This window comes from Aythya fuligula, chromosome 1 (assembly GCF_009819795.1).
Source record: "Aythya fuligula isolate bAytFul2 chromosome 1, bAytFul2.pri, whole genome shotgun sequence".
Lineage (NCBI taxonomy): Eukaryota > Metazoa > Chordata > Aves > Anseriformes > Anatidae > Aythya > Aythya fuligula.
This window is the reverse complement of record NC_045559.1, coordinates 28,536,734-28,564,069: the sequence shown is the minus strand read 5'-3', so window position 1 is coordinate 28,564,069 and position 27,336 is coordinate 28,536,734. Positions and strand designations below refer to the sequence as shown.

The 27,336-nt window shown below is 40.8% G+C and overlaps 1 protein-coding gene across 1 annotated transcript in view; it reads right to left on the bottom strand.

Moving 5' to 3' along the window:
• The window catches only part of BMT2 (base methyltransferase of 25S rRNA 2 homolog), a 32,364-nt gene extending 6,145 nt beyond the window's left edge, over positions 1-26,219 (bottom strand). The window contains exons 1-4 of the mRNA XM_032205787.1: positions 26,091-26,219; positions 25,842-25,932; positions 14,263-14,404; positions 5,196-5,369 (exon numbers count right to left, since the gene is read on the bottom strand). Coding sequence (XP_032061678.1) covers positions 5,196-5,369; positions 14,263-14,404; positions 25,842-25,932; positions 26,091-26,219 — 536 coding nt within the window. The remainder of the gene's footprint in view (positions 1-5,195; positions 5,370-14,262; positions 14,405-25,841; positions 25,933-26,090) is intronic.
• Positions 26,220-27,336: the final 1,117 nt, after the last annotated feature.

The following is a 27,336-nucleotide window of genomic DNA, read 5'->3' as shown; positions in this document are numbered from 1 at the left end:
GGCAGGGACACCTCCCACCAGACCAGGTTGCCCAAAGCCCCATCCAGCCTGGCCTTGAACACCTCCAGAGATGGGGCACCCACAGCTTCTCTGGGCAGCCTGTTCTGGTGCCTTCCCTGCCTCTGAGTGAAGAATTTCCTCATAACTTGGGTACTTAAAGTAAAACAAAGTAAAATGACAACCAGTGTGCCCGCTCATCATGCTGATCAGTGATTTCTCTACCACTTTATGTTTCCCCACTTACCTTTTTGTGGTACTTATTGATGTTTAAGTGACACAAGTCATTAGAGTTGAAGTTTCAGGAGTACACAAGAGAAAATGACAGCACTCCATGACCTACCTACTCGTCAGCCCCATTTTAAAGGGCATCCAAAGTCAAGTGTCATAACTGGTTTAAGCAGAGGACATCCACTAGTATTCCAAAGTAAACAAAAATATCCCCGAATGCGAAAACTTTTTAGACATTTTGCAGGGAATAGCTAAAATATTCTATTAGCTTTTTTTTTTTTTTTTTTTTGAAAATGGATGACTGCTTGAGCTTCGCTCCAATTTTATTTTCAATGGATGCTATGAAAGTTGGATCAATCCGTACAGAACCACAAACTCAAAAACTGGCGAGCGAAGTTGGAGCAGTAGCCACTTGGACCACAAGTGCTCAGGAGTTTGAATTCCTTCTATTGGACCGTTTACAGGGCTATAGCTAAGAATTTCCCGTTATGTTTTGTAAGAACTTAGAATACCCAAAATCCATTAACGGAGGCAAACAGAAGTGAACTCATAGCTTTCACAGGGAAGAGACTGATAACTTTCCAGTAAGTGAGTGTTGCTTTTTGCTTCAAGTTTCTGTAGCCAATTCTAAGTTGGCACCTTCCAAATATCATTTGTTGCCTTTCTGGGAAAGATTCAGCCCTGAAGAAATGTAACTGTAAAAACTTTCAGAAACAGATCTACAGAGCAAATGGAGTCCAAAAAAGCCATAGCTGTACTCACATCAAAAATAAAGCTGTGAGCAATACCACAGAAGAAGTTTTTTTTTTTAAGAAGCAGCATCAAAGTTCTCTACGTTCCTCCCAAAGCTCTTCCTTAACTTTCAATGACCTACCACGAAGATGTTAGAGAAGCAAGAGAAGATTCCTTGTTGCCTTCAGCTGAGTAACACTACCAATCTTTCAGATTTTCCTTCTACATAGCAGATATCCAGGGAATTCTTCCGTCCAACTACCAGCACCACCAAGACAAACAGCACAACAATTACCTCTAACAATCAGTTAAAACCACACACGTTATCAAGCTACCCTGTAAGGCAGCTGACACTGAGTGGGATTTCAAAATGAAGATGATTGCAACAATTTTTCCCCAACTTGGATGCCAATGACAACGTAATCTGTGCAAAGGATTGAATTACACAGGAGGACCATTCAGCCTAGTGGCAACAAATCATAAACGTGGGCTGAAGTCAAGCAGCGTCTTTTTCCATGTAAGGTCAGCACTTCTCAGAGCAGCACTCCTCCTTGCCTAGCAAATACAGACTAATGGCTCAGTGTCTTTTTCATGCCAAGTCTAATGGCTTTTTCATTCAAATACATGTCTATATGTACACTAGTGTTCTACATTAGTCTAACAGTAACAGCAAAATAACTGAAGATTCATTTTGCTTCCTGTGGTCCCATGCGAGTTTGATTCTATAGTCCAGCTCAGAGGAAACTTCCCATAAAGAAGAGCAACAGCTTCTTGAGTTCTCAACGTCTTCCATCTAAAGCATTAATGAAATACTTAAACAGACTTAATTTTAAGTAACGCAATATAGAACCCTCTGATTTCCAGGAGAACCCACTGCACCTTTGGTGAAATAAAAAAATCACTGTGATGCATTCTGTTCCCCTCTTATAAAACCTACTTTTGACTCAGTGAAGAGGTTGCACCCCTCAGACTACTTCTGAAAGCATTAAGGCACACTTCTGGATAGCTACACCTCTGCATCCCAAGCTGAGCAGAAGCCATCTCTTCTACACTAATGGACAACAGATCCCAAGACATTTGATATAGGACAAAGATAAGTTTCTTCTTTCACTTTAATAGGTGTTCTTTCAATGACAGGTTTCTCTTTCATTCTGGTAAGACTACCAGACTCCAAATTCAATGTGAATACACTTTAAAACCTCAACAGTAGCAGAGATTCAGCTGCTCGCTTGTGTTTTGCCTTTCCTGCTGCTTGTCAGGTTGTGCTGCCCCTCTGAACACAGGTGCAATGAGTAACTTAGCAGTTCCCTGGCTGCCAATTCTATCTATTCAATCAGTAAGAACAGGATCCTAGTTAGGTGCTTCAATTAATTTTGGAGGTCTTCAGACCACTGGTGCAGACCTGCCTTTTTAAAAAACAACAAACAAACAAACAAAAACCACTACAACTCTCAAGTCAGATTCCTCAGTGAAAACATAACTGTCATCTAGATGACAGTCCAGTGAGCCAATTACTGTGTTACAAAGGCAGTCTTGCTGAATTCACTGATAATCACCCTTCAACCCCATTTCCTAATGATTTTCACTCAAAGCAACTATATGGACAGTAAGAGAAATGCTTTGCACTGTAGGTAATCTCCAAGCACATCTTGAATTCACAGTTCTCCAAAGCACTAATATAGTGGCAGAAAATGTGAACAAAGATCAGGAATTGGTGAAAGAAGTGTCCATAACCTGGAAATGAGTCCATTTTAAACTTATCTTACACTTGCTTATTTCAAGAACTTTATTCAATGGACTACAGTTCTTGATTATTAGCCCCTTAAAAATGTACATATTTTTAAGTAGGTGTCTTACAGGCAGGTGACATTTTCTCTTGGAAGTAGATGGAAACTAGAAACTAGGGTAAGTTATATAACCACCAGGAAAGTCATTGTATCTCTGTCATTAATCACTTCAAATGCTGACCTTCTAGTTTACAATTTTCAATTATCAGGCTACTATTTATCCAAGGATGGGAGGGGAATAAGAAAAATCAGAGGCCTATGCTGTTGTCAGAAGAGCAGAATGAAGCTATACAACTGGCTCCAAGTGCCAACACCAGCATATCTCAACTCTTTAGTGACATCCACACGTGCACTCCATGGGAAGGACTAGCTTGCTGAAAGAAGGAATGATGGCTTGACTGTCTCTTAAGGTACAACCTACCACCGGAGAAGAATCTATACAAGGTTAAGATTTTTACCATTAAGGATAAAAATCAAGACTTTAACCTGATAGAAAAAGATGACAATACTCAAACAGAACAAAGGGAGAAGCTAGTAAACAGCAGATAACAGCCACTTTTATATTTCAAGACTGAGCCACTTTGAAGTCCAGCTTCGCAGCAGGTGAAGATGCCATGTTAGGCACAAAGAACTGTTCTTGGGATGGAAATAGGTACTGGGGACTACATGTTACTAGTCCTTTTCCACTTTCATCTGTATGTCCACAATAGTTATTTCTGTGAGATTCACCAATTTTAGTCTTACATAGGCAAGCAACATGAGCATCTGAAAATGGCTTCATCAAAGTACATGTAGCTGAGTGCCCTTCTGAGTAGCAGTATGATTTGCACTTCTGGTTCCCATGGCACCTTCTACCACCACCTTTGGGATCTCATGGAGTGCTACTTACTTCTCTCCGCACCTTCTGGTCTTTTGTTTGTTTGTTTGTTTTAAAACCACAGTGGAACCTTTTACTTCCGAGCTAACTCAGTGCTAACCAAGTTTTGGGTTTTGATGAAAATAGTGGTGATGGTAACCAATGACTTAGCTGTTGCAGAGCAGCACTTACACAGAGCCGAGGACTTTTCAGCTTCTGGTGCTGCCCTGCCAGCGAGGAGGCTGGGGGTGCACAAGGAGCTGGGAGGGGACACAGCCACGACAGCTGACCCGGCCTGACCAAAGCGATGCCTCATAGCATGTGGCATCATGCTCAGCAATAAAAGTTGGAGTAAAGGAGGAAGAAGGCAGGAATGTTCACAGTGATAGCATTTGCCTTCCCAAGAAACCACTGTGTGTGATAATCCCTGCTCTCAGGGAAACAGTTGAATATCTGCCTGCTGATGGGAAAGAGTGAATTAACTTCTTGTTTGATTTTGTTCACGTGGCTTTTGCTTTACCCAGGAAACTCTTTGTCAACCCATGAGTTCTCATACTTTTACCTTTCTCTCCCCCATAGCAAGCAAGTGGCTGTGTGGGGCTGAGCTGCCTGCCAGGGTTAAACCACAACAGCCTTACAAACAAAAATTAGTACTTGACTTCTATGGGCAGTGATTTATAACAGATATGTCCCATTTCTATAAGGTACGTACAACTACTAAAAATCTTACCATCATTTATTGCTTACTCCAGACATGTTACAGTAATGAGAAACCCTCCTCACAGAACAGAGAAAACTGGACCAGTTCTTACAACTGTCCGCAGAGTATGAAACAAGTCAAATATAACATTTAATGGAAATGTGTTTATGCATTCTTATTCCTTTAAACTTAAGTTATTCACATCACACAAGGAATAGTCACAAACATGAGCCTTGTTTTTTAGGAAAAGAATAGCATGGACTGTAAGTGAAATAGAAAAGCTACTCATGAATATGAAAAATAAAACTCTTACTTGAGTGAAGGTTAAAAACAAAAGTTAAAACTGTTGTTAGGGAAATACTTCAAGGATAGTGCAACTTCTGCAGAGCCAGTCGTCAGAACGCTAGCATATTTAAAATTAAGGGCTGTAATTCAAAATTGCTTTTGAAGTATGTAATTGGAATCAAGAGTTTCTTTGCAATTATTTATGAACAGAAAGTTTTAAGTACTCTGATATTTACATTTGCCACTCGGTACTTACATAAGCAATTGACTTTTCAACAATACTGAATAGCCATTAGGTTCTAACTTAATTAACGTCTCCCTTATTTCACCTCAAGCTTTAATATAAATTGCACTGCACAACAATGACATACAAAAGCAAAATTACTCTAACACTTAAATGGCGATGACTAAGATGTCATTCTCAAGCAATCTTTACTGCATCCACCAAAACTTATACTACAGCTCAACTATTTCTTTAAGCATGGAAATATTCACATGAAAATGCCCTTAGAAAAACAAATGTATCAGACTTTTCTAATATATTATGGGGGAAAAAAATCTCATCACACAAAGAGGAAAATAAGCCTGGAAAACAAGTAAAACTTACTCTTCTGCTATAGCCTCATGATTTGTCAAGCCAAGGCTCGGTAAGGGTTCTTCAATCTTGGGAGGCTGGGAAACATTTAAGGCTGGAGTGGTCTTTGAAGCAAGAAGTGCTCTTTTTTCATCTTTCTCAAGTGCTTTTCTTTTCCCCCCATTCTGAAAATATTCTCGGCATACACTGAAAAGACAAAAAAAATTTCACCAGAAAAATAAAACGGTGTTTTTGGTGATTACTGTAGACAGAACACAAGACAGAGGTTTAAGAGATACAAATTCTGTCATCTTTTGAACAAATATCAGTTTTACTGCAACTTTGGAAAGTCAGCTTTAGGAACGACGTGACACACCCCCCAAAGACAGATAGGTGTTTTATTTCCAAATATCAGGCTGTGAGTCACAGTTGCGTAAACAGACTCAAATTAACTTTATCTGGATAGGCTTTCAATGCAAGACAACAGATGCCTTGTCAGAACATCACCAGTGGGTAATTTCAGCTATCACCTGAACTCAGCTCTCTATCAAGGCATGCTTTCATACACGCAATGGTTTAACTAAGCTCCTCCTAAATGCAGGGACTTCTGAAACTTGCAGTGCACTTAGGGAATGTGGAAAAAAGTGAATACAACCCAGGCTTATGGCCTTATTTATACCTTTTTCTAATTTAGAGTCCCCCACCCCCCTTTTTTTCCTTTTTAAAATAGCATCTGCAGTAGTTGTATTATTGCAGAAAGCTTATTCTAGCTTTCGTTTTTTTCCCTGTTTAAGCATTTTGCTAATTAGGAAACTGAACAAAATATTCAGTCACGCATGAACTGAAAGGTTAACCAGTTCAAAGGAATGAATGTTATCAAGAGTTAAATTGCACCTGCATACTTCAGCCAGCAGTCAGCATTACTGTAAGAGGCACGAGCATACGTTCCAGAGAATAACCGAATTGTTTTGTCCACAAAATACAACTAGAAATGGAAACAATTTGTTGCTGTGAAATTAAAAAGCCTGACTCACCCTGCACAAAGCAGTATTTTTAATTAGATGCACCAGCCAAGCATTTGCATGAGAAGTTTAACAAAAATAGTACTCGTTCAAATTATGTGTTCATAACAACGCGTTTTTACGATACTTTCTTGAAACACATTCAGTCTTCCTCTAAAAAATGCTGCAGAGGTTTGAGGTAATGTTCCAGAAGACAAATCCAAATTTAATTTAGTAACACTTTATATTGTCTTTGTATTACCACCTTATATAAAACACCTTATATTATCTTCATCGTGCTTTGTATTTCACATCCTAGATTCAGGAAAAAGACGTGTTGGTATAATATGGCAGGTTAAATCACAAATAGAGACAATGCCTTGGAATACAAAGCCTTATCTAAGTGATGGTGACATTACAGGTAACAAATATATCCAGCCTCTCCACCATAGAGGACGTGAAGGAAAAAGTTAAAAGTGTCATTATTGTTGAGTTTCATAACGAGAAACATATATAATCGAACAGGTACAGATTGAAGCCACTTTACTCCGAGCTGTCAGGGAATGACCACTCTGCATCTGTACACATGTAATTACAGTAGCACATTACATCCACGTTATTAGTTGTTGCTGTGAAGGAAAGAACGAAGTTACCTTGTACACATCTCTGTGCTGACAGGCTTAAATGGCCTCAAGATCAAAACTGACCCGTGCCTAACAAAATCAAAGTACAAGCAAGTTTTACTTGCTTAAGCAGGCCCTAGGCATTCTTGCACTAAATATGAAAAGTTTAAAATGCAGACAGTAACCTTACGGTAGTAAACAGCTATATGAGAAACAAACATAGTAAAAATTATATTCATAGTCAACAAGTTTATAGTTACAATTCCTCAGTAACCAAAGCTATTTTCAGACCAAAGAGAAGCTGGGTGGAAAGGACGCTAAAGAAATCATAAGATCCACGTTTTGGCAGTATTAAGCAAGGTCACACAGAAGCAAGACCAGCAGTCCAGGCTACGATACTCCCAAATACATAAACTGTGAAATCACACCAACTCTATTAGAGACTGTATATATACAATTCTAAAATTAACAAGGTTAAAGTAGAAATCTGAACTTAGGGGGAAAAAAAATTAAACCCCAGAAAGACTTGGATTTATTGCTGTTATGCTAATAAAAGTTGTATTTTACACTATATTGAACTATTTGTTCACAAGCATATAATCAATTTAGAGATAATGTCTTTCATAACTATTTAGCTGTGTGTCATTTAGTCAAAAGAAAACACAAAACTCAGGAAAATCCATTTCCTCACCCTGTTACAGCTACCTTACCACTTTGTAAGCATTTTGCAGTGTCTTAATTTTACTCTAAAAGTCTTTTTTTCTTGTTACCTCTTCTTAAACATTCAGAAGCAACAGATGACGAAATACTGTCATACAGCTGCCGACACCAACAGGTAAATCAGAACAAAACAAAAAAAAATCCACAAACTTGGGAGGAATGTATTGTTTCTTCTGCTCAACTATCGATGTTATCAACTTCTTCCGTCGCTACAAGCTGTCATGCTGCCCAGGTTAACACTGGTGAGCTGTTGTGCAGGAGAATAATCTACTTGCAAAATGTAGCATAACTTCTCCTGTCACTATGAAGAAGCTATTTCTTCCTCATAGTTGGTACTGCTGTCATTCAGTATTTCTTCCCCATTATTTTACAGCTCTCTCTCACGTCAGTGGAGTTCTGATGTCATGAAACACCATAGTCAACTATGGTGAGAGGCACTGTCTACTCCTGGGTTTTCACTGCTGGATAAGAGGGGCTAGAGTCAAAAGGCAGCTGGAGATTGGGTAAAACTCTTCATGTTCAGACCCGTCTGCATACTTGTGCTGTGCCACAAGGAAGCACAAGATACCAAATCCACCCATCCAAACAAATACCCCCCAACAAAAAAAAATTAAAAAAAATCAAGTAAGATAGCAATTCATAACCACTGAGGGTTTTCTCCCCAAGGCCTCACAGGAGCTGTCTCTGTACCTCACACGTATGATGGGGTAGCACCGATCACATTGGCACTTGCTGCTCATAGTTAATAAAATATAAGGCACTCAGCAGGTTACCCTTATGGTGACTTGTTGATGTAGCCACAGGTTTAACTTTACGGTTATTAAAACCCCATCACCAATCACACTGTGGTTTTGAGTATGCAGTTACTTAAGACTCTGCATTTAACAACTGTCTCAAGTAATGAATAGACTAACCCTTAATTATCTACAAAGAGAAATAAAATGAAGGAATCTATTTTATAACTCTGAGAACTGCCACAGCTCCATTTTAACTGACATTTAGGCTTCCACTCTTTGATGATATATTAGCTCTACAATTAACACACTTGTTTTGAAGAATTGTGCAATTCAAATGCTACCTGAGCTAACACTTGCTACAGTTTACACAAACCAGCAGAATAAACTTTTCAGTTCTAAACTGTTTTAAGCTTGCTGGCAGATATTGGTGAAGTGTGCAGTTCATATCTTTGCTTGTACAAAAATTCCAGGTATTCTCTCAGTGAAATATGTTTTCGATACTTCAAATCTCAAATTATAACCAATTTGTTCATGGTGAACAGCCTCCCCTCTGCACCCTCTCCCCCCCCCCAATCCCATTTAGGCTGGACACATATAGAAAGTTCCAGTTAGAGAGTATGATACACATTCATCAGATAAATCGTTTGTTCACACTCTTCAGCTATGAAAGAAAAGCTTTGTTGTAGAATACAGTAACCAAAACCACATGCTTCAATAGAATATAAAAAACTGAGGAGAGGGTCATGTTTCAAATCCTTGATTGCCAAAGAAACACCACATGAAATTTGAAATATGTCAAAAGAATCAGCAGTTATTCTTCTTGCCAAGTAATAACTAACAACTAAATTAATGCTGGTCACTTTTTATCTTGGCAAAGAGCAGTTTCTGATGCTGAGCTTTTTATGAATGCTCAAGAGTTTCAAGGAGACAGCTTTGCAGGCTAAGAACCGAGACAGTCCATCTTCTCTGCTTTTCAAAGAAAAGGTGAGCCTTACTTACGTTCTTTACACTGTTTACTAACCAGAATCTAATATTGAAAGATCAAGCTCAGTGAGGGTATAGAGAAATAACATACTTCCCAGAGCTGAAGAAAAGTCTAGACTTCTCGTCGTGTCTACAAAAACTTTTCTTTCCTGCTCCCACACATTTACAAAGAAGCATACTAAACTCAACTGAAAGAACTGCTGGCCTGAAAAAAAAAAAAAAAAAGGTTGAACTCTTCTACAGGTTTAACCTCTCCTACCTCATCCTGAAGAAAAATCAAGAAATGGAGAGTTCTTAAGGTCCCTTGGAGATGTTAATCATGCAGGATGGCTGGAAAACATTCTGCTGTTGTCATAAGCATCCAGATTTAGGTTAAGAAAATCCTACATTCAGCCTGTATGACAGCACTATAGCACTATGCATTACGAGTTATCTTAATTATATTTCGTTGAAGTTCAAGTTGAGAAACTTGTATGCAACCCATTTTCCCAATTTATTTTTCATACTTGTCTCAGTTCTACGTATTTGGGACATTATCCTTTTGAAAAACACAGCCAGGTCTGTAATCAGACATTTCTCCAGTGTTGTGGCCACCCCCCCACCACAAACCAAGTTCTGGAGGCACTATCCTTCACTACCTGAGGATTCCAAGAATCTGAAAATAGCTAGCAGTTACTGTATGATCAACGCTCCAATTAGCTCTAACACTCAAACAGATACGCTTTTGTCAGAACAAAGTACTTAAAAGGAAAAATAAAGGCTGTCACACAAACACGCACAATGAGCATTAAATCCTTTTTCTATTTTAAATAGTTTCCCTTCTCCTCTTTACCCCACCTCCCTTCTAACTAATTCTATTGAAAGTGAATTGCTCAACTAAGCGCATTCATCAAAAAAGCTACAAAATGGCACTATAACGACTTCAAACATTAATTTGTTCTGTCCTCCAATCCCAAACAGACCTAGTAGTTATTTTCAAAGATCTTATAAGATCTCCTATGACTAAACAGCCTAGGTGACAGAAAAAAAAAAAAAAACACAAAAGCAAACAAACAAACAAAAAAACCCACATTGCTTTTGTGGGAAAAAAAGCATCCCATGGGTGTTTCATATTCAGCTTGTGGTCTGCTACAGAATCCAAATGCTTTTCTAAAAGACTGACAGATAACCAATGACACCCTGGCCTGTATTTGCATAGTTGACAGTATTTGGTATAGTTAACATCATTATTAATCTTAGTCCTGCCCTCAGAGTGAGGATTTTTATTTGGTCCCATTTGCAAATTTTATGAACAGACTGTATTCTAGCAGATCATTAACAAAAATATTGATTAGCAATAGATGTAGAGACAGATGCTTACAAAGCCCATCTCAGTGAAACAAATATTTAAGATAAGGTTCTAACATCTGTTCTCCAGAAGTTTTTCCAAGCAGTTCTGCATTCCCCAAAAAGTAACTTCATCAAGACCGTATTTCTTCAGTTTATTCATAAAACTGTCAAAAGACTTTAAAAAATGCAGGTCTAGATAATGTTTTGTCATGTTAGTTATTTCTAGCTAGTTAGAATTGCAGATTCTGCTTTTTGTTATTTAAAAAAATAGCCAAGTCAACACAAGTCTTAACAGTGATGCAAAAGCAACAGAAAGAAGCAAACCTGCTAGTCTAGCTCATTTTGGTTTAACTAGAACCAGAACAGGCTGGCTTTCACTGTCCATACAAAGGTTCACCAGGCTACCTACGACAGCAAAAATTAAGAGTTAGGAAAATTTTTCAGGGTAAATGCAATCTTATCCCATTTCAGTTTAAGTTTTTTGTTGTAACAAAACTGAAATGAAAGAGAAACAGAAATGTTAGTTTCCAAATATCATTTGCTACTTTGCATTTGATTACTAAAGATATACAAAGAAATCGAGGGAAAGACAGCTCAGTGCAGTCCAGGCTTTTTACAACACCACCAGGCTGTATCTAGAAGGGGACAAGGTTTTGAGCACTCTTCCCCCATGCTAGAAACTGCATAGTATCGCTGTGGAAAGATAAATGAAAGAAAACTGGCCCTATACAATGCAGCAGATGGTCAACAGCACAGCCTACCCCTTACTGCTTTATCTCTTACAGTTTCTAGAATCTCAATATGTGCAGTTATAAATAAAAAATAATGAAGTAAAATTGTAAGTTTTAGGTCACCTGGTATAAGCACTAACTTCACAACATGCATTTTGCCAGTATCTTCAACTAAATAACTAGAAAGACTTTCAAAATGATAACCTGGCAGGAAAATTATTCTTGATGCTGAAAAGAAGTACACACGGCTTCTCTGATGGTTATTCTGCATCCATTGGTTTACTTTATCAAGTATCTGGTTATACAAGAACACAAGAAAAATGAAGGAAAGATTACCAAAAAAAGTATTTTTTTCATCTAGTGGAAAAAAACACTTTTCTGTTTCATATGTCTAAAAAGATCTTCCTTAAAAGGAAAACCAAGAAAACCCAAGCTATCCTTTCTTCAGCAGAGATACACCAGTGGTTCCCAAGTACTTTCAGCATTCCACTCACAAATTAAATTTCATCTAATACATCAGCTACCTTCCTGCTGTCATGATGACAGACAGTTAAAGAACCAAACAAAAACTTTCCGTGAAGTCTCATGCATGTGAAGTTCTCTTGCGTGCAATTAAGCAATTAGACACAAGGAGGAGTAAGGAAAACGGGGCCTGCCATCTGTCTGGCACACCTCCTGGTCCTTTGATAAGGAGGAAAAAAAATTGCAGAACACAAAGCCAATCTGCTGTGTTTTGGTACAGAGCCATCCAGGCCTCAGTTTTCAAAAAATTGATTTTTTTTTTTTCTTCCCTGATGTAAAATTCCTGACCCCTGGACTTTACAGGCTGAAAAGGTCCATGCTTTAGAAGCAGCTTTATACTGAGAAAGAGCATTTTAGTGTCTCCTACCAGGTGGATTTTATTCTTAGTTCATGCTGCAAGGCCCAGACATGTTTACTCTGTAGGGCTTGTTGGAACTACCAAAAAAACCCAACCACCCAACTACCAAACAAGCAAGAGTGTCAAAATGCCTCAGTACAAAGGACATCAACTGTTCCTCCACTGTCAAGAAGGAACATTATCCTGTCCTACAGGGAAACAGGCAAGCTTACCACAAGCTAGGGGAATACTACTTAGCAGAAATTACTTTAGATAATGTGCATATAACTTTACTGAAAAAGTTTCACATATCACTTGACAATCAAGGTGTAAAAAATATCGAGCAATGTAGCATGAGAATCATCAGTCCTGGGTCCAGTACAATTAGTACTTGCACAGATAACCAGGACAGTCAGTATTCCTCTCAACTGCTCTGCAAATGATGCCAAGCTGGACAGAAGAGAAGCTGCAAGAAATCTCAGTATTAGAACTCAGTATAATTTAAGAGTGCAATTTAGTAAAGAGACAAAGATCAACACTTCTACAGAAGTAATGAATAGCATAAATACCAGAAAACAACTCACAACTGAGAAAGCCCATAAAAAAGAAACTCTCAGTTGCAGATCAGAAGTGAGCATAAGTCATTGACACAAAACCAACACAACTGAAAAAGAAAAAAAAAAAAAACACCAGAAAACCCATCAAACAAGGCCAGCTGCATAAAAAGAGTTTAATCAATAGTATTTCTTCATTTTACTTATCTCTAATGATGCCAGTGGAACACTGCGTCCAGTTTTGGGCACAGTTGTTTCAAACTGACTCACCTCTCTTGAAAATGAGACAAGGTAACACAAAAAACGCCCAGGAAAGGGTAAGAAATACTTGAATGTTTTCTTAACCTAAAGAATCAACAATTGATAAATAAAGGAATGGTTTTCAAATATTTAAGAGTGTTGTAGAGAGAAAGAAAATGAGCTTATTATCACTTGCTCCATTTCCTGCAGGCACAGAACATCTCAATTTGCTACCAAGACGATGGCAACTACACCAACTGTTTCACAGTCTCTGCCCCCCAACTTTTTTGTTCGTTCATTAGGCTCAAAAGACCTGTGTTACAAGTTCAAGTTTAGTGATACCATGCCTGTTTTACCTCACTGTCTTTCCCTTATTACTTTGTAACACTCACCTCCATGGTGGCTATTCCAGAACTGGAACAGAATGGTACTTTGTTAATATTTAATCTATTTATTTTCAATCTTCAGTGATTTTAAAGATTGTAGGGAAGCTGGAGAGCTCCACCACTGCACCATTCTAAGAACAGACTAAGAGATGCCTACAAAGACTTAATGACATGTAGTTGATATACCTCCTCTAGGTCACATCATTTAAAAGAACTGTAATACGATGATGGGAAGGAAACAAGGTGTTCTAAACATCTAGATGACTGAAGTCACTCACTGTATGTCTGTCTCTCAGATGTACAACATCTTCATCTGTCTGAAGACAGTCCCAAAGGCAGGACCATGCATAAATTCTTCTCCAGGTCAGATTTCCAAACTATTGTGTTTTTTTGTTGTTGTTGTTTTTTGTTTTTCTGTGGTACCGATTCTATGGTATGCCTCAACTTTATGTAAGAATACTGAGTGACTGACATTTATCCCCTTGAAGTTTCCTCAGAGATTGAAATAGTTTATTTGAACTCGTTCCATGATTTTGTTATCAGGACGTGTAAGAAGTTTAAAATCCATGCACTTATATGCACAAATCAAACCCGAACTCTGTACATTAAACTTGAACTACACTTGTTACATTAGTTCGGTTTAGGTTCAGACAAAATTACTTCATTGGTATTTGCAAACACCTTCAGCATTTGATGGAAAAAAAACATTGTTGAAGATGCAATTGAGGTCTCACATTAGAAGAAACCATTCCATAAGCTATATATCCCTAACAAGCTGGAACAGTAAGACAGTTATTTGTTTCAGCAACCAATAAACCATTAACATTTTATGGAACAAATCTTAAAAATTGAAAAACAAAAAAACTTAAATCCTGTATTATAAAGAATTGCAAATAGAAATGTGCAATTACATCTTTCAAATACATTTAGGTTTACCTGCAACACCACTCAATCCGGCCTTCCCCTTCGCAAGTTTTTGCCCAGTGATTATCTGCGAGGTTTTTCATTGCCACAGCATATTCACAGAGAGTTTCCTCATCCTCACAGTGCTCACGCCAGATCTTATCAAAGTCTCCCACTAAAGAAAACAACAACAAAAAATTGCATGTTAGATACAACGCACACGTATCTAATTGCACATGAGATACGACAATTGCTGCTTTATTGTAGATGGCAAAATTCCCATCTTCCAATTAAAAGGAGTTATATAATGTAGTAAGAGATTGCTTTACCTGCATTTAACAACAAAAAATAAGGTCCTCTTTCTCTAGTTAAAAACAAAATTCCAGGTCTGGGAGATGGAAGGGACTATCAGGTACTGGAGAAGCTAGCAATATTCTCAGTATATGGATTTTGTTCAGTTTGTTCTATGAAATTAGAGTTCCCAGGAAGTTCTGCTTTCAGGTTTCTGTGCATAGCTATTAAACTTGACAAACAGTTTTAGAAATTAAAGACTGAAAGGCTTTGTAGTCACATTCCTGTTCACTGCAACTACCCTGGGTGATGTTACATGTAAAACTGCCTAACTGAAGGTTTATTCAAGGCTATAGATTTCTCTGGATACATTGGAAAAGGAATTCAAGCCTTCACAAATGTCTGCCTATGCAGTCGGTCTTGCCCAATTCGCGTCTAGGTGACAGTGCAGAAGAATCAAACTGACTACAGTCAAAAAATCAGATAAATTTGCCTGCCAACATCCAGGGACAGGCTTATTTTCACTTTCCTCACCTTGCTGAAAAAGAAGGCTTGCAGGTTAAATTCTGACACCTCAAAGTAATTAAACATCATGATTTTCCCACTTTTGCTGGGAAGCACCTACTTCTTGCTTTACATAATGTACTGTCAAACAAAAACAAGGTAAATGCCACTGGTAGCAAGCCACAATTCCTGCTGAGGTTTCTACAGCATGAAAACTCTTGGTATACTTTTACTAAAGGACACTTCTACACTACGAAGGAGACGAAAAACATGCTCATTAGTACAGTCCTCACTAATTCATTTTGCGTTTCTTAATCAGGAATGTGTGCACACACCTGGTATAAATTTATGTAGATCTGCAGAATATTTATCTACCAATTTTGCATCTATAAGCGGATGCAGATAACAGCAAGTTATTAAGAGTAGAGCTATATTTTAAGATTCAACTGACAAGCAACATGCTTTTAACAACATGGTTCCAAAACCAGTTTTCGCAGCACCTTACTACGAGAAAGAAATATTTACAAAGTGTATCCAAGCATAAGCCAGCTATGGCTGCTACAGACTGAAAGTAGCTTACAGTATGACTTGTCCTCATACCAGTAAGAGATTTGTTTTTCACCCATTTACGAGAACTCCTTTGATGTGCTTTGTTTTAATTAGCAGTAATAGATTTCTTCCTGTCCCAACTTTTATTTTCTTTTTGCGTTTGTACAAAGCAGTAATAACTGCTCTCCCCATCTGTCCTCCAGTTCCATCACGACTGGGTATGACAGACAGCTGCACACTCAGAAGATCTAAGCCAGACATCCAGGTTTCTGCCTGTGTAAGTTTGGTTTAGGGATGTCACAACTATTTTCTCTTCTTCAAAAATAATCATCAGCACACTCATGCAATCATCAAAATGAGTCATCCTTCAAATTAGGTGTTTACATCGCCTTGGATGAGATGGCAGTCAAGATGGAAGGCTAGGAGTAGACGTGATACTGTTTTATTTAACAGGATAGGTGAGAGGAAACCCTCATATTTCCCAAACAATGCAAGTCTGGGGAGAGCTGCTCTATAGGAAAGGACCTCATGTGGAAACAGTCAGGCAGGACAGGACAAATTCTAGTGCCAAGAGCAAGAAATGGTACAGACAGTGTCCTCCCTGGAAAGAGGGCAAAACGAGCACGACTCTAGGGAAGTTGATTTCTTACATCAGAAGTGCTGAATATACACTGCATCGAGGCAGAAAGCACCAGCCCGGTCCAAAGTATACTCTTAATAGCTGCTTAATTGGGATGCAATTTAGATAGTTCCATGGGTTTTCTGCCACAAGGCACTGAACCTTGCTGCATGAGCCAGGTAACTGTAAAACAGCTGAATGACACACAGTTGAGAGAGCTTTGTTCGAGGAAAACAGGCTAAAGAGAAACAAAAAAGTTTGAGTCTACAGACAAGGAGTCTTGAATTTAGGTATACAGAAGCAGACCTGGAGCTGACTACCAGCACCCCAGGATGTGAACTTTGGGTTACAATAAAATTGCCTATGGCAGTAACAATTTTTAGCACTGAGAGAAGAAAATAAAACTGAAAGATACAGACTATTAAAGGAGACATGGAGAACCAACATGAAAAATTCATCATAAAATAATTCCATCACACATCCTATATCAAATCAATTCTGTGAGCACTTCTGGTTTGTCTTCATCTGTCAGTAAAGTATCTCTAAAGGTAGGGAAAATGGCAACACAGGATAGATACAGCACGGTTTCTGCCTGTGCAACACCTTGCAGACACAGGGGAAGGATGGATGAAAGCAGAATAGGACTCCTCATGATCATGAGCAAAATGGAAAAGTTCAATATAAAACAAGGCTTTGTTGTTCCAAGATGAGGAGACATCCGGGTAACGCATAAAAGGGCAGCTTCTATGCATAAAGTTGTTTCCTCATAAAATGCATAATTTAGCTTAAAGTTCACGTAGCTTGGCAAACTAAGGGAAAAAAAATCCATGACAAACTTCAAAGATGTGGCTTCCTAGAGTTCCTAGACCATGAAATCACTGACCAACAGAACAGTGAGCAAGTGCAGGGAGATACTTCTGCAGCACTTGTCCTATATTCTTGTCTAAGCACCTGCCTTTGACTCACCGAGTTTGATATGACGACCATTTGTCTGCCCTTTTCCAGAACAACCGCAGACAAAAGGTTTTCTGAAGAGACTGACATCACTGTGCAGTGACTTTCAAAGAAGCATTTGAGGTTCAGCTTCCCTTGAGCAAGTACCCTGGCAGGGAGTTATTTCGGCTTGTTTTCCACATTCTTCTCCAGCACGAGTTTTGAGAAAGCGCAGACAGGCGCATTAGGCAAATTTACAGGAACTCGAATTCCAGCATCATGCTCCAATCCTGCCTGAGTTGGAAATGCAAACAGCGATTCCTATCTGCTGACAGATTTTAAGGTAGTGACTACAACAGGTCTTGCAATATCTGATTTTCAAGTGGTACCCAGAACACAGCAGAGCTGTGTATTAATATTTTCAAACAGTTTTATAATCCGTGTGCAAATACGGCATTAAATCTGGTGCAGTTAAACATTTATTTGTGAATCATTGCTTGTGTAACCAAAAAGACTGTAAAATGTACAGGAAGCTTCCACAGCAAAACTAATGCTTACCAAAAAAAAAAAAAAAAAAAGATATTCTGTTAAGCAATCACTAAACCCATAAATTAAATTTAAGCCTGTGATAGCTGATCTAAAGGATCAAAAAAAAAAAAAAAAAAGCCTCACATCTTTTGTCACATCTTAATATTTGGCTTAGTGCATTAGACTTTTCATCTCAGGTTCTCATGACCATACCATGACAAAGTTTAAGGCTACTCAACATATTTCCTAGGCACTTGATGATTACTTTTTATGCAATTTAAAACCTGTTTTGAGCACTGGCTCTTCAGAGATCTTTACACATCTCAGATCTCCAGAACCAGTTAAGCCAAAATCCATCTGAAAAGCCTCTGATTTAAGGCCGGTGCATAACAGAAGTTTCACATACCTATCAAATCACCACAGTGCAATTACTTTGAAGGTATTTAATGTCTGCTCTCCTCTCTATCCAAAATCTCTTCACCTTGAAGATTAACTCCTCCTTTAAAAACAAAACAAGGCCAAGCCCACCTCTTTCTAGCAATTCAGTCAATGAAGAAATGAGCGACCAACTCGGAGGTTCTTCACAGCCCGACCTTTTCGAGAAGAAAACCAAAAAACCAGTCCTGTTTACCGAGCGCAGACGAACCCCTCAAATCCACCCACAGGACTCCTGCACGCGGAGCAGCCACTCACGCCCCCAAAGGCAGCACTCACTGAAGCCTGTCTCAGAGAAGAAACCCATCACGTATGAGTTATTTTTTAAATAACCCTAATTATGAGAGAGTTTTAATTGTGGGGAACAGCAATAGACAGCTAATGTTAGCTGTAAGTTTTAACAACTGAAGACATTTTTAATAAAGAAGAAAGAATTATGCAATTATATGGTAAGGACTCCCCAAAATTCAGCTTCCTTCCACCCTAGATTTTATTGTTTTTGTTGTTGGTTTTGTTAAACTTTTAAAAGATGTTTCTTATAGAAATATTAGTCAATTCTTCTTATTCAGCTAAGACTTCTGACAGAATAAATCAAATCAATTTGTCTTTTCAAGACAGTTCTCTATAGAAAAGAGATCAGTTTCGCTAAAAACAGTATTTATCACTTTGGCATGGGATAAAAACCCAAACAACTGATCTGAATCATTCTGTTTTATCCAGTGATAAAATAGTTATGCCATATGAAGCTAAATGCACAATCTGCACCCAGGGGGTAGCTTCTGTAGTTACGATTTTCCTTAATTCCCTCACTGCACTTCAGAAAAACTGCCAGATAGAGATGGCTGCAGCACCTCAAAAGCAAATGCAAGATACTTTGTCCACCACCAAACTAGAATTTATCACCTGCATCCCTTGATTTAACTGATACCACACAGTTAAGATTCAGCTAGAAGCAACGTCATTTTACATCTTAATCAACCTCCCTTACTCCCCAAAATATTTTTTTTTAGGACTTGAAAATAATGGCCCTTCTAATTCCAGTTTTCTTTGTTTGGAAAGTTACAATTTTAATTAGTAGCTGCAATAAAGCAAAAGAAAAAAAAGACAAAAACAAGGGTTTGAAGTCTTGACCACCTGCATCCTAGTATCAACTGGTAATGCAAAACTCAGAGGTAGATGCAAAGGGGGTGGATTGCATCTATTTAACAGCACAAAACCTTCCTGCACACACCTTTGTTGGCTCCTATGGAGGGGAAAAAAAATAAGCTTAAAACATTGACTAACAATGAGAGACAGAAACAAAAGTGACATGCTCATATTTGTATAGTTGTGTTAATAAAACTCTTTGAATTGCTCATTGTTAAAAGAAAACCCATGCCCACATTTAACAAGTGTCCATGACAATGCTGGATAACTTGAGATGACAGGCTGCTAGCCATAGCAACGCCTAGCAAGATCTCTGAGCTTTCTTTTCTGTTGTTGTTGATGGCAATGCTCTGTGGAATGAAAAAAATCCATCTCATTTTAGCCTCTTAGAGGCTCTCTTAAACCCTCTGCCTCTCACATACTCGCTAGAAACAGTAAAGAAGCTTCTAAATCATGCCAACTGGTAAATGGGAGAAATCCTACACTGTCCACTAGGCAAAAACTGAAATCAGATTCCTATGAATACTTCACAGGGCATTACTTCTTTATTAACAGAGACTCACCAGTTGGAATTTAGTTGTACTACTACATCTCTGGATGCTATGGCAGTGATTAATTACACGAAGAATGTTAGCTAATGCTCTGCTATTTACTACTTTCAGAATATACGAGATAAACCAGAAACCTACTAACATCTGTCCTACTAAAACAACATCTGAAAGACATTAGGTATTTTTGGCTTCAACGTTGTCCAGTTTTACATGTCTAGATACTGAGCATGAACTTCAACTCGGACAAAGTTCAGGCAATTTAAGCTAGTATTTCTTCTCTTGTCTGACTAGCATTTACTTTACATTTTTTAGGACTTTACATTTCTTACCTGAAATATTTCACAATTAAATCTTCTTTTAAAGTGCAGAAATCTTGCATATATATACACACACACATTTACAAAACAATATATTGATATCTATCTATATAAATACGAAATCTACCTGACAAGGTATCTGCAGCTGGTAAAAATCTTGTGTGTGAACCTACTATCTATCTGTTCACACTAAGCAGACATCTAGGGTACAACTCACCTGCTATTTAAAGCACCTCTTGTGGGCCAGCTCACATCACCCTGAAGAATGATTTGTGTCTCCAACCTGCTACAAATCACTTTAAAGACTGATGGCTGTCACACAGCCAGCGGGGAGCCCGTTCATGATAGCTGAAGCAATTACTGCCCCCAGGTGTTGAATCGACTCTGCTTGGCAGGATCACCCCCTCTCCTCCCCAAACCTGGCTTTGAGGGATGACTGTGTGCTGCACCCTAAGGACACCAACAAGGAGGCAAACACATTAATGTAAAACCGATTTCGGGGGATTTATGTAAACGTGGGAGCAAAAAACTGAAGCAGCTGAGGCACAGGTACGGATTTCATCACGCTGACCCTGCAACAGGAACGTTGTTTTCCCTGCAAAAGCAATAAAAGGAGCTGCAGAGGAGGTTACACATAGCTGTTTGTGCAGCGAGTGCAAGTCTGTGCTGTAGCCAGTGGGCATTCAAGATTTGCGGGCTAGCCAAATGATACCAGGAATTTTACTGAATTCCCCATCAGCCTGTAAAATAACATGGGATTTTTAATGAAACGTTCGCTCAAACTGTGGCATGCAAACTGTGAGGACAATCATATCTTAATGCCTACATCATAAAACGCCATCAATTTTCATTTATCATAAAATGAAATTTAGTTTGTTTGAAAATGTAATGGTATTTCCAAATGTTTCCCTTCTCCAGGACATTAATGCAAGGGGGGAAAAGCAAATGGACCTTACTATATATACACAACTGGTTTACTGTAGAAATAAACATAAGTTTTCATTAGAGAGGAGTAACAACTGTTAGCATACCACGTAGAGCTCAGTAAAAAGGTTTTCCTGCCCTGTGAAAAATGTCACTATTTCAAAATGTTTCCTGTTTCAGATCAGGAAGAACTTAAGCTCTCTCAAGGTTTTTCATGAAAAACAGGAGAGGAAGAGACCATAAAGCAGCTGACTTCAGAACAACGCTTCTCACATCAGTGTCTACGCCACTTACCTACTCAGGCTACCTACTATTGTAGGGCACGGCTGTCAAAAGTCTTCCACATTTTCTGGAGCTCTAAAACCTCTTAATAAAGTTATAACCTATTCCTTCAAAGCCTCATTTATATATATAAGGAATCACACTACCACCTGGAAATGTTGCTATCAGCTTCTGTGATGCAGTAAATAATACTTAGCAGGACTAGTATCAATACTGTGTGATTCAAAGACTAAACAGCCTCAAGAGGTGTAAAGATAAATAAAACACTTATGAAACATTTTCCTGGGTGTTCACTAAAGATACCTCAAAGTTTTTCTACTTATATTAAAAACATGGTTTCCAGTGAGAAGCAGAGGCTGTTGCAAAACATCTTTCCAAACTATATATAAAACCCTCTGTAACCAAGTGTCAGGCTGTACAGAAAATGTTTACTTGATAAATAGAGGCCTGCACGATTACAGAGGTAATAAACAACTCACAGAAAAAAACAGGCTGCTTCTGTACAAGGAAGGGATTTTTATACCACAGTAAAAATTAACCCTACTTGGCTATTAGGAGCAACTGTAAACAAGAACCAAAAGCACACTGCACACGTTCAATAAATCATGTTTAGTTCCCTACAAACTACTAAGTCTGCTTTAACAACCTGACTTTTGGGCCTGACAAACACCAACATACTGCAGCCGATGTATGCTCCAGCCCAGGGCTGCAGGTGCCTAAAAGGTGCGTACTGGAAAACCCTACACAAATTTGGGGTCACCTGTGGTACCAGGCAACTGAGCCAAGAGCAAGAGACTAACCCCAAAACTGCTCTGCCATACCCATTTTGCAAGAGGCTAGTATGAGAAGACCAAATTCAGGTTTCATGAAAAACCCTAATTTGTGTACTTTCTAAGTGCTCATGTCAAGTGTCCAGAACCCCAAAGTTTCTTGTAAGTGACGAACAAAACGCTGGAGAGCTGTTGTTTCGGCTTGTGGATCTCACCCTGGTGTGTAGAGCAATTAGGGCTCAGCGAATCCAGTCCGGTAGGAAACAGGACTCCAGAAAAACGTGAGCTCTACACTAATGAGACATATTCCTAAGCGAACACTTCACACCTCAGCGTGTTTGTTCTCACTTCAGAATGTTTTCTTTACGAAGACAATGCTTATAGCCTAACCTGAAGAATGAGGTATTTTTAGGAACCACTAGACGGGTTTTGTCTGTGTCTACCGCTGCCTTAAAGGAGTCTGACAACTTATTAATGATTAGCTAATTTAGTTGACACATTTACTTACCATGGAAAAGGTCCTTCAATAATTCAAATACTTTATTTTCTCCACACTAAGAAAAGCCACACTGTTTTGTAAAACTTCATGAAACCATCTAAAAATACAGAAGACACACAATAGTGCCTTAGGATCCACAGTAAGAGTATCCTGCAATCCCAAAATACCAAGTCTGCCATGGTACTTATGTTTACAAGCTTCCCCTTCTTTATTTACTCATTAACATCAGAGAGAGTGTAAGGGAAAGGGAAGGAAATTGAAAAAGATGAAAAGAAACAGAGATGAAAGAAAAGAAAGAATCAGTATTTCCACTCAAAGTCACACTAGATTAGTAATACCCAGAAAACAGGAAAAGGTAAGTACTGGTCACACAGTACAAAAGTTAAAATTGTTCAAGAAAGAAAACACACTTTTACACAAACTTAAAAGAATTTAAGCTGAACCACTTCAAACATGGAAAATTCTTGGTCATGAATAGACTGGCATGGTCTGGGACCAAGACATTGCATTAGCCACGGTACAGAAGCACATACAAAACCCGTCCACCAAACATAAGGGTAAAGATAGTTCAAAGAAAGGCAGAAATTAAAAAAAAAAAAGCCAAGATTCAGCTTTGATAAACTTCAAGAGTTCACAGTTTTTCCTTAAGAAAAAATCTGTCAATCAACATTTCTCATAAACTTTTCTCTAGTAATTCCTTAGAAATAGCAGTAAGATGTCATGATGAGTTCCTGGTTAAAAAATACTGCTCTTGCACTTTGACAAGTTTGTGACTTCTTCAGAGAAGTGTCAGCTTGCAGTTTTGAAGCTCACTGCTCTCAGTTTTGTACCGGCTCATTTTCCAGAAAAAGAAAGGGGAACTATTGTGGGAAATAAACCGCGAGTAAAGATGCCAGTTATAAGCAAGTCAGGTAATACATGGACTTATCTTTACAGAAACACAGGCCATGCTAACACCAGAAAGGTAAATGAATTCTCAAAGTAATCAGCTATTAAAAATCAAGCCTAAATAACTTCTAGCCACAAATATCTCTGCATCTCAAGGATGCATTAACTCCTCTCCAACACTTCTAACAGAACACAGTAACTTATGACCATATTACAGTTTCAAGTGGTTTCCTAGACCCTATGCAACATAAACATATACCTTGCAGAAAGGCATTCAGCATGGTTTTCTTCCATCAACAAAATTAATACAAAGCACTGAAGTCCATGCAACAGCAATTCTAGTGCTGTTTGCTTATTTAGATGAAATAGAAACCAGCTTCACAGAACTCCAGTAAATGTGAGAGTAGTCAGCATAAATTAAAAAGAGACAATGTGAGACCCTGGAATAACACAGATAGCTCTGTTACTGCTTCATACGGAGGTGGAAGCACTGTACTGGGGAGCCAAGAGACTTTCCTTGTGGACATAACCAAGGATACTGCTTTTTAACCTTGTTTCTTTCATACACTCAAGTTGCCACTCAAATTTTACCAAGAAATTACAGCTGATGTTCTGCTTTTTTGCTTCTTTAGCAATCCGACAACTTTGATTTTGTCACAGTAATGCATTCGCCAGTCAGCGTAGCAGAGTATTAGAAAATAAAACCAAGGCATTTCAGAAGGAAATTTTCAAGTCTGCTTTTAGAAGCAGAGAGAAACATGGGGAGAAGAACTCAGAACCTCCTTCCAAAAATAAAACTCTGGACTTGAACTAACCTAACGTATGAAGTACAGCTACTATTAATCACGGGTTACTTGTAAAGACTACCTAACCATCGGATAAGCACGTAATGGGCGGAAATCTCCTTGCTGTACAGAAGTGACATGATTAACTACTTGTTTTTAAAGCTTCTCTTTAAAGATACAAACAACATTGTTAAATTAGCATGACTAGAAGATTACTGTAAAGTTTCTGCTAACGTGACTTACACGGCTTATGAAGTAAATTAGAGTACTGTTTTTCCCCTTTCTGTTAACCAATTACATTCAACTGAAGGCAAAACCCAACTCAGCTTTGCATACTAAGTTGCTCTTTGCTGAGCTGTGTGCTTACGCTGACTTCCATGTGATTTAGGCTTCCATCTGAAGCAATTCAGGTATTACAGAGGCTGCTCGCATTTCTTAGAGTTCACAGTGACAATGTTTGCCTTTTTTAACCTGCAGGCACTGTGAAGTAACAGAGAAAAGCGACCTGCTAGAGGCTGGACCCCTCTGCCAGGGCTGCAAGGTCTGAACGCACCGTGTTCCCTCACCCAAATGGCACGGGAACACGGGAGAGCCTCCCTTTGGTTTTGGCTCACACTAAGGCCAAAATAAACAGCAACTCTTGACCAGTGCCTACACAGGTAGATATCTGCGCTCAAGTCCCATGGTCGGGGTCCTGTGGGGACTCCTAGCACCCAACAAGCAGCCTGACCTTGTTGCTTTAACAGATGTGCCACACGCAGACCTGGAAGGGACACAAGGACCAGTGACAGGAGAGGAAACGTCCCTGTTTTACAGGTGTCCTCCTGGAGGAACGCAACCAGCTGTATGCCAGTCACTGGAGTGCGGTGGACACCCTGACAGAATGAATGAATGAATTTCTTGTAACCTGCACTACAAGGAAGGTCGGAGAGATCGCTGAAGTCATCCTGTAGAGGCTACAAATCCCAGAAAAATAAATCTCAACTCTGGACGCTCATCTCCAGACGTTCCTGCGATGTTTGAGGCACCCCAAAGCCACCACCACAACCCCGCCGCCCGGGCAGATCCCCGAGGGCCGGCACCACCCCCGCCACAAAGCCGTGCCCCAGCCCGACCCCCTCCCCGGGGCTGAAGGAGGCAGCCGCGATAACAAAGAGCGGGGCCCCCCGGGGCACCAGGGGCTCCCCCGGGCACCCAGGACCTGCCGACGGCCCCAAATCCTCCCCGCAGACCGCCCCAGCCCGCAGCAAGCCCCCCTTTTGGGGCTACCACCCCCCCAGGACACCAAGCCCCGCGGCCGGGCGCGCCCCCTTCACCTGGCAGCATTACCGGCGCTGCCCACCGAGGCCGAAGGCGCACTCCTCCTCCTCCTCCTCCTCCTCCTCCTCCTCCTCCTCATTGCCGGGGAGGAGCAGGAAGCCAGCGGGAGCCGCTCCGGGCCGCCGCCGCCCCCCGCTCCCCGCCACACCCCCTCGGGCAGCGGGGGACGAGGGGGGCGCCGGGCTGCTAGCGGAGACCCCCCCCCCTTATCCTTCATCTTCCTCCTCCTCCTCCTCCTCCTCCTCCTGCTGCTGCTGCCCCCCGCGGTTACCTTCCCGGTACTTCTTGCGCAGCCTGCGGTGGACGCTCTTCACCACCCCGGACAGCTTCTCCTGCTCCAGCTTGCGCTCCTGCTCCGGGGGCTGCGGGGCCGGGGGGGCAGCAGCGGCGGCGGCGGCGGCCCCGCCGGGCTGGGGCTGGAGCCGGGGCTGGGGCTGGGGCTGTGGCCGGGGCCGGGGCGCGGCCTCCATGGTGGTCCCGCTGCTCCGCGGCGCGCAGCCCGGCCGAGCGAGGGCTGAGCCGGCAGCTGCCGCCCGCCCCGCATGCGCTGCCCCGCCCCGGCCCGCTCGGCATGCCGGGGGTTGGAGTCCTCCTGGGGGGGATCCACAGCCTCCTCCTGGGCTGGGAGGGTTGGGACATGTCGCGACATGTCGCCGCGTATCGTGACGTGTCGTGGTGTATCGTCGCGTCACGTCACGTAGCCGCCGAGGCGCCTGCCTCTTCCGATGATACTGTCAAAACGCATCCTGGGGTGTGTCAGGGATAGTGCAGCCGGCAGGAGCGGGGAGGTGATCGTCCCCCTGCACCTCGGGTGCTGTGCTCAGCTTTGGGCCCCTCACTGCAAGAAGGACATCGAGGCTCTGGAGTGTGTCCAGAGAAGGGCTATGAAGCTGGTGAAAGGCCTGGAGCACAAGTCCCATGGGGAACAACTGAGGGAACTGGGGGTGCTTGGTCTGGAGAAGAGGAAGCTGAGGGGAGACCTCATTGCTCTCTGCAACTACCTCAAAGGAGCTGTGGGGAGCTGGGGGTCGGCCTCTTCTCACAGATAACTATCAATAAAATGGCCTCAAGTTGCACCAGGGGAGGTTCAGGTTGGAAATGAGGAGACATTTCTTCCCACAAAGAGCAGTCAGGCACTGGCACGGGTTGCCCAGGGAGGTAGTGCAGTCACCGTCCCTAGGGGTGTTCAGGGAAAGGTTGGACGTGGTGCTTAGGGACATGGTTCAGAGGGTGACATTGGTGGTACAGGGATGGTTGGACCAGATGATCTTGGAGGGCTTTTCCAGCCTTAATGATTCTATGATAAATGGATGCCAGCAGGCCGGTGTCCACTGGAAGCATGCAGCCCTACAAAGCCTTTATTCTGCCTTCCTGGGGCTGCTCATCCCGCCTCCATGCTGAGCGTGGTTTCCGGCATTTTGGGAGGGAAATGCATCACCAGGGCAGGACAGAACCTGCCAGCAGCAGAGCTGATGGAGCCAGGTTTTTGGGGTTTTTGTCTCCTGCTGAAGAGCTGGGGATGCAATGTCAGGACACCGTTATTCCCTCCTGCCTCACATGCAAGTCTGGCCAAAGGGTCACCTCCAAGCAGGGGCAGTGCTGGTGGGGCAGTGGCAGAGCATTGCCCTGCGACTCTGCCCAAGCGCTGCACAACACCCGAAGCGCTTTGATTCTCTCCTCTAAGCGCAGTTGGAAACAACAGAGGCAAAACCACCCCTCCCAGGATCGTAGCAGGGACATCTGCAGTAAAGCTGTTTCCTTGTTTG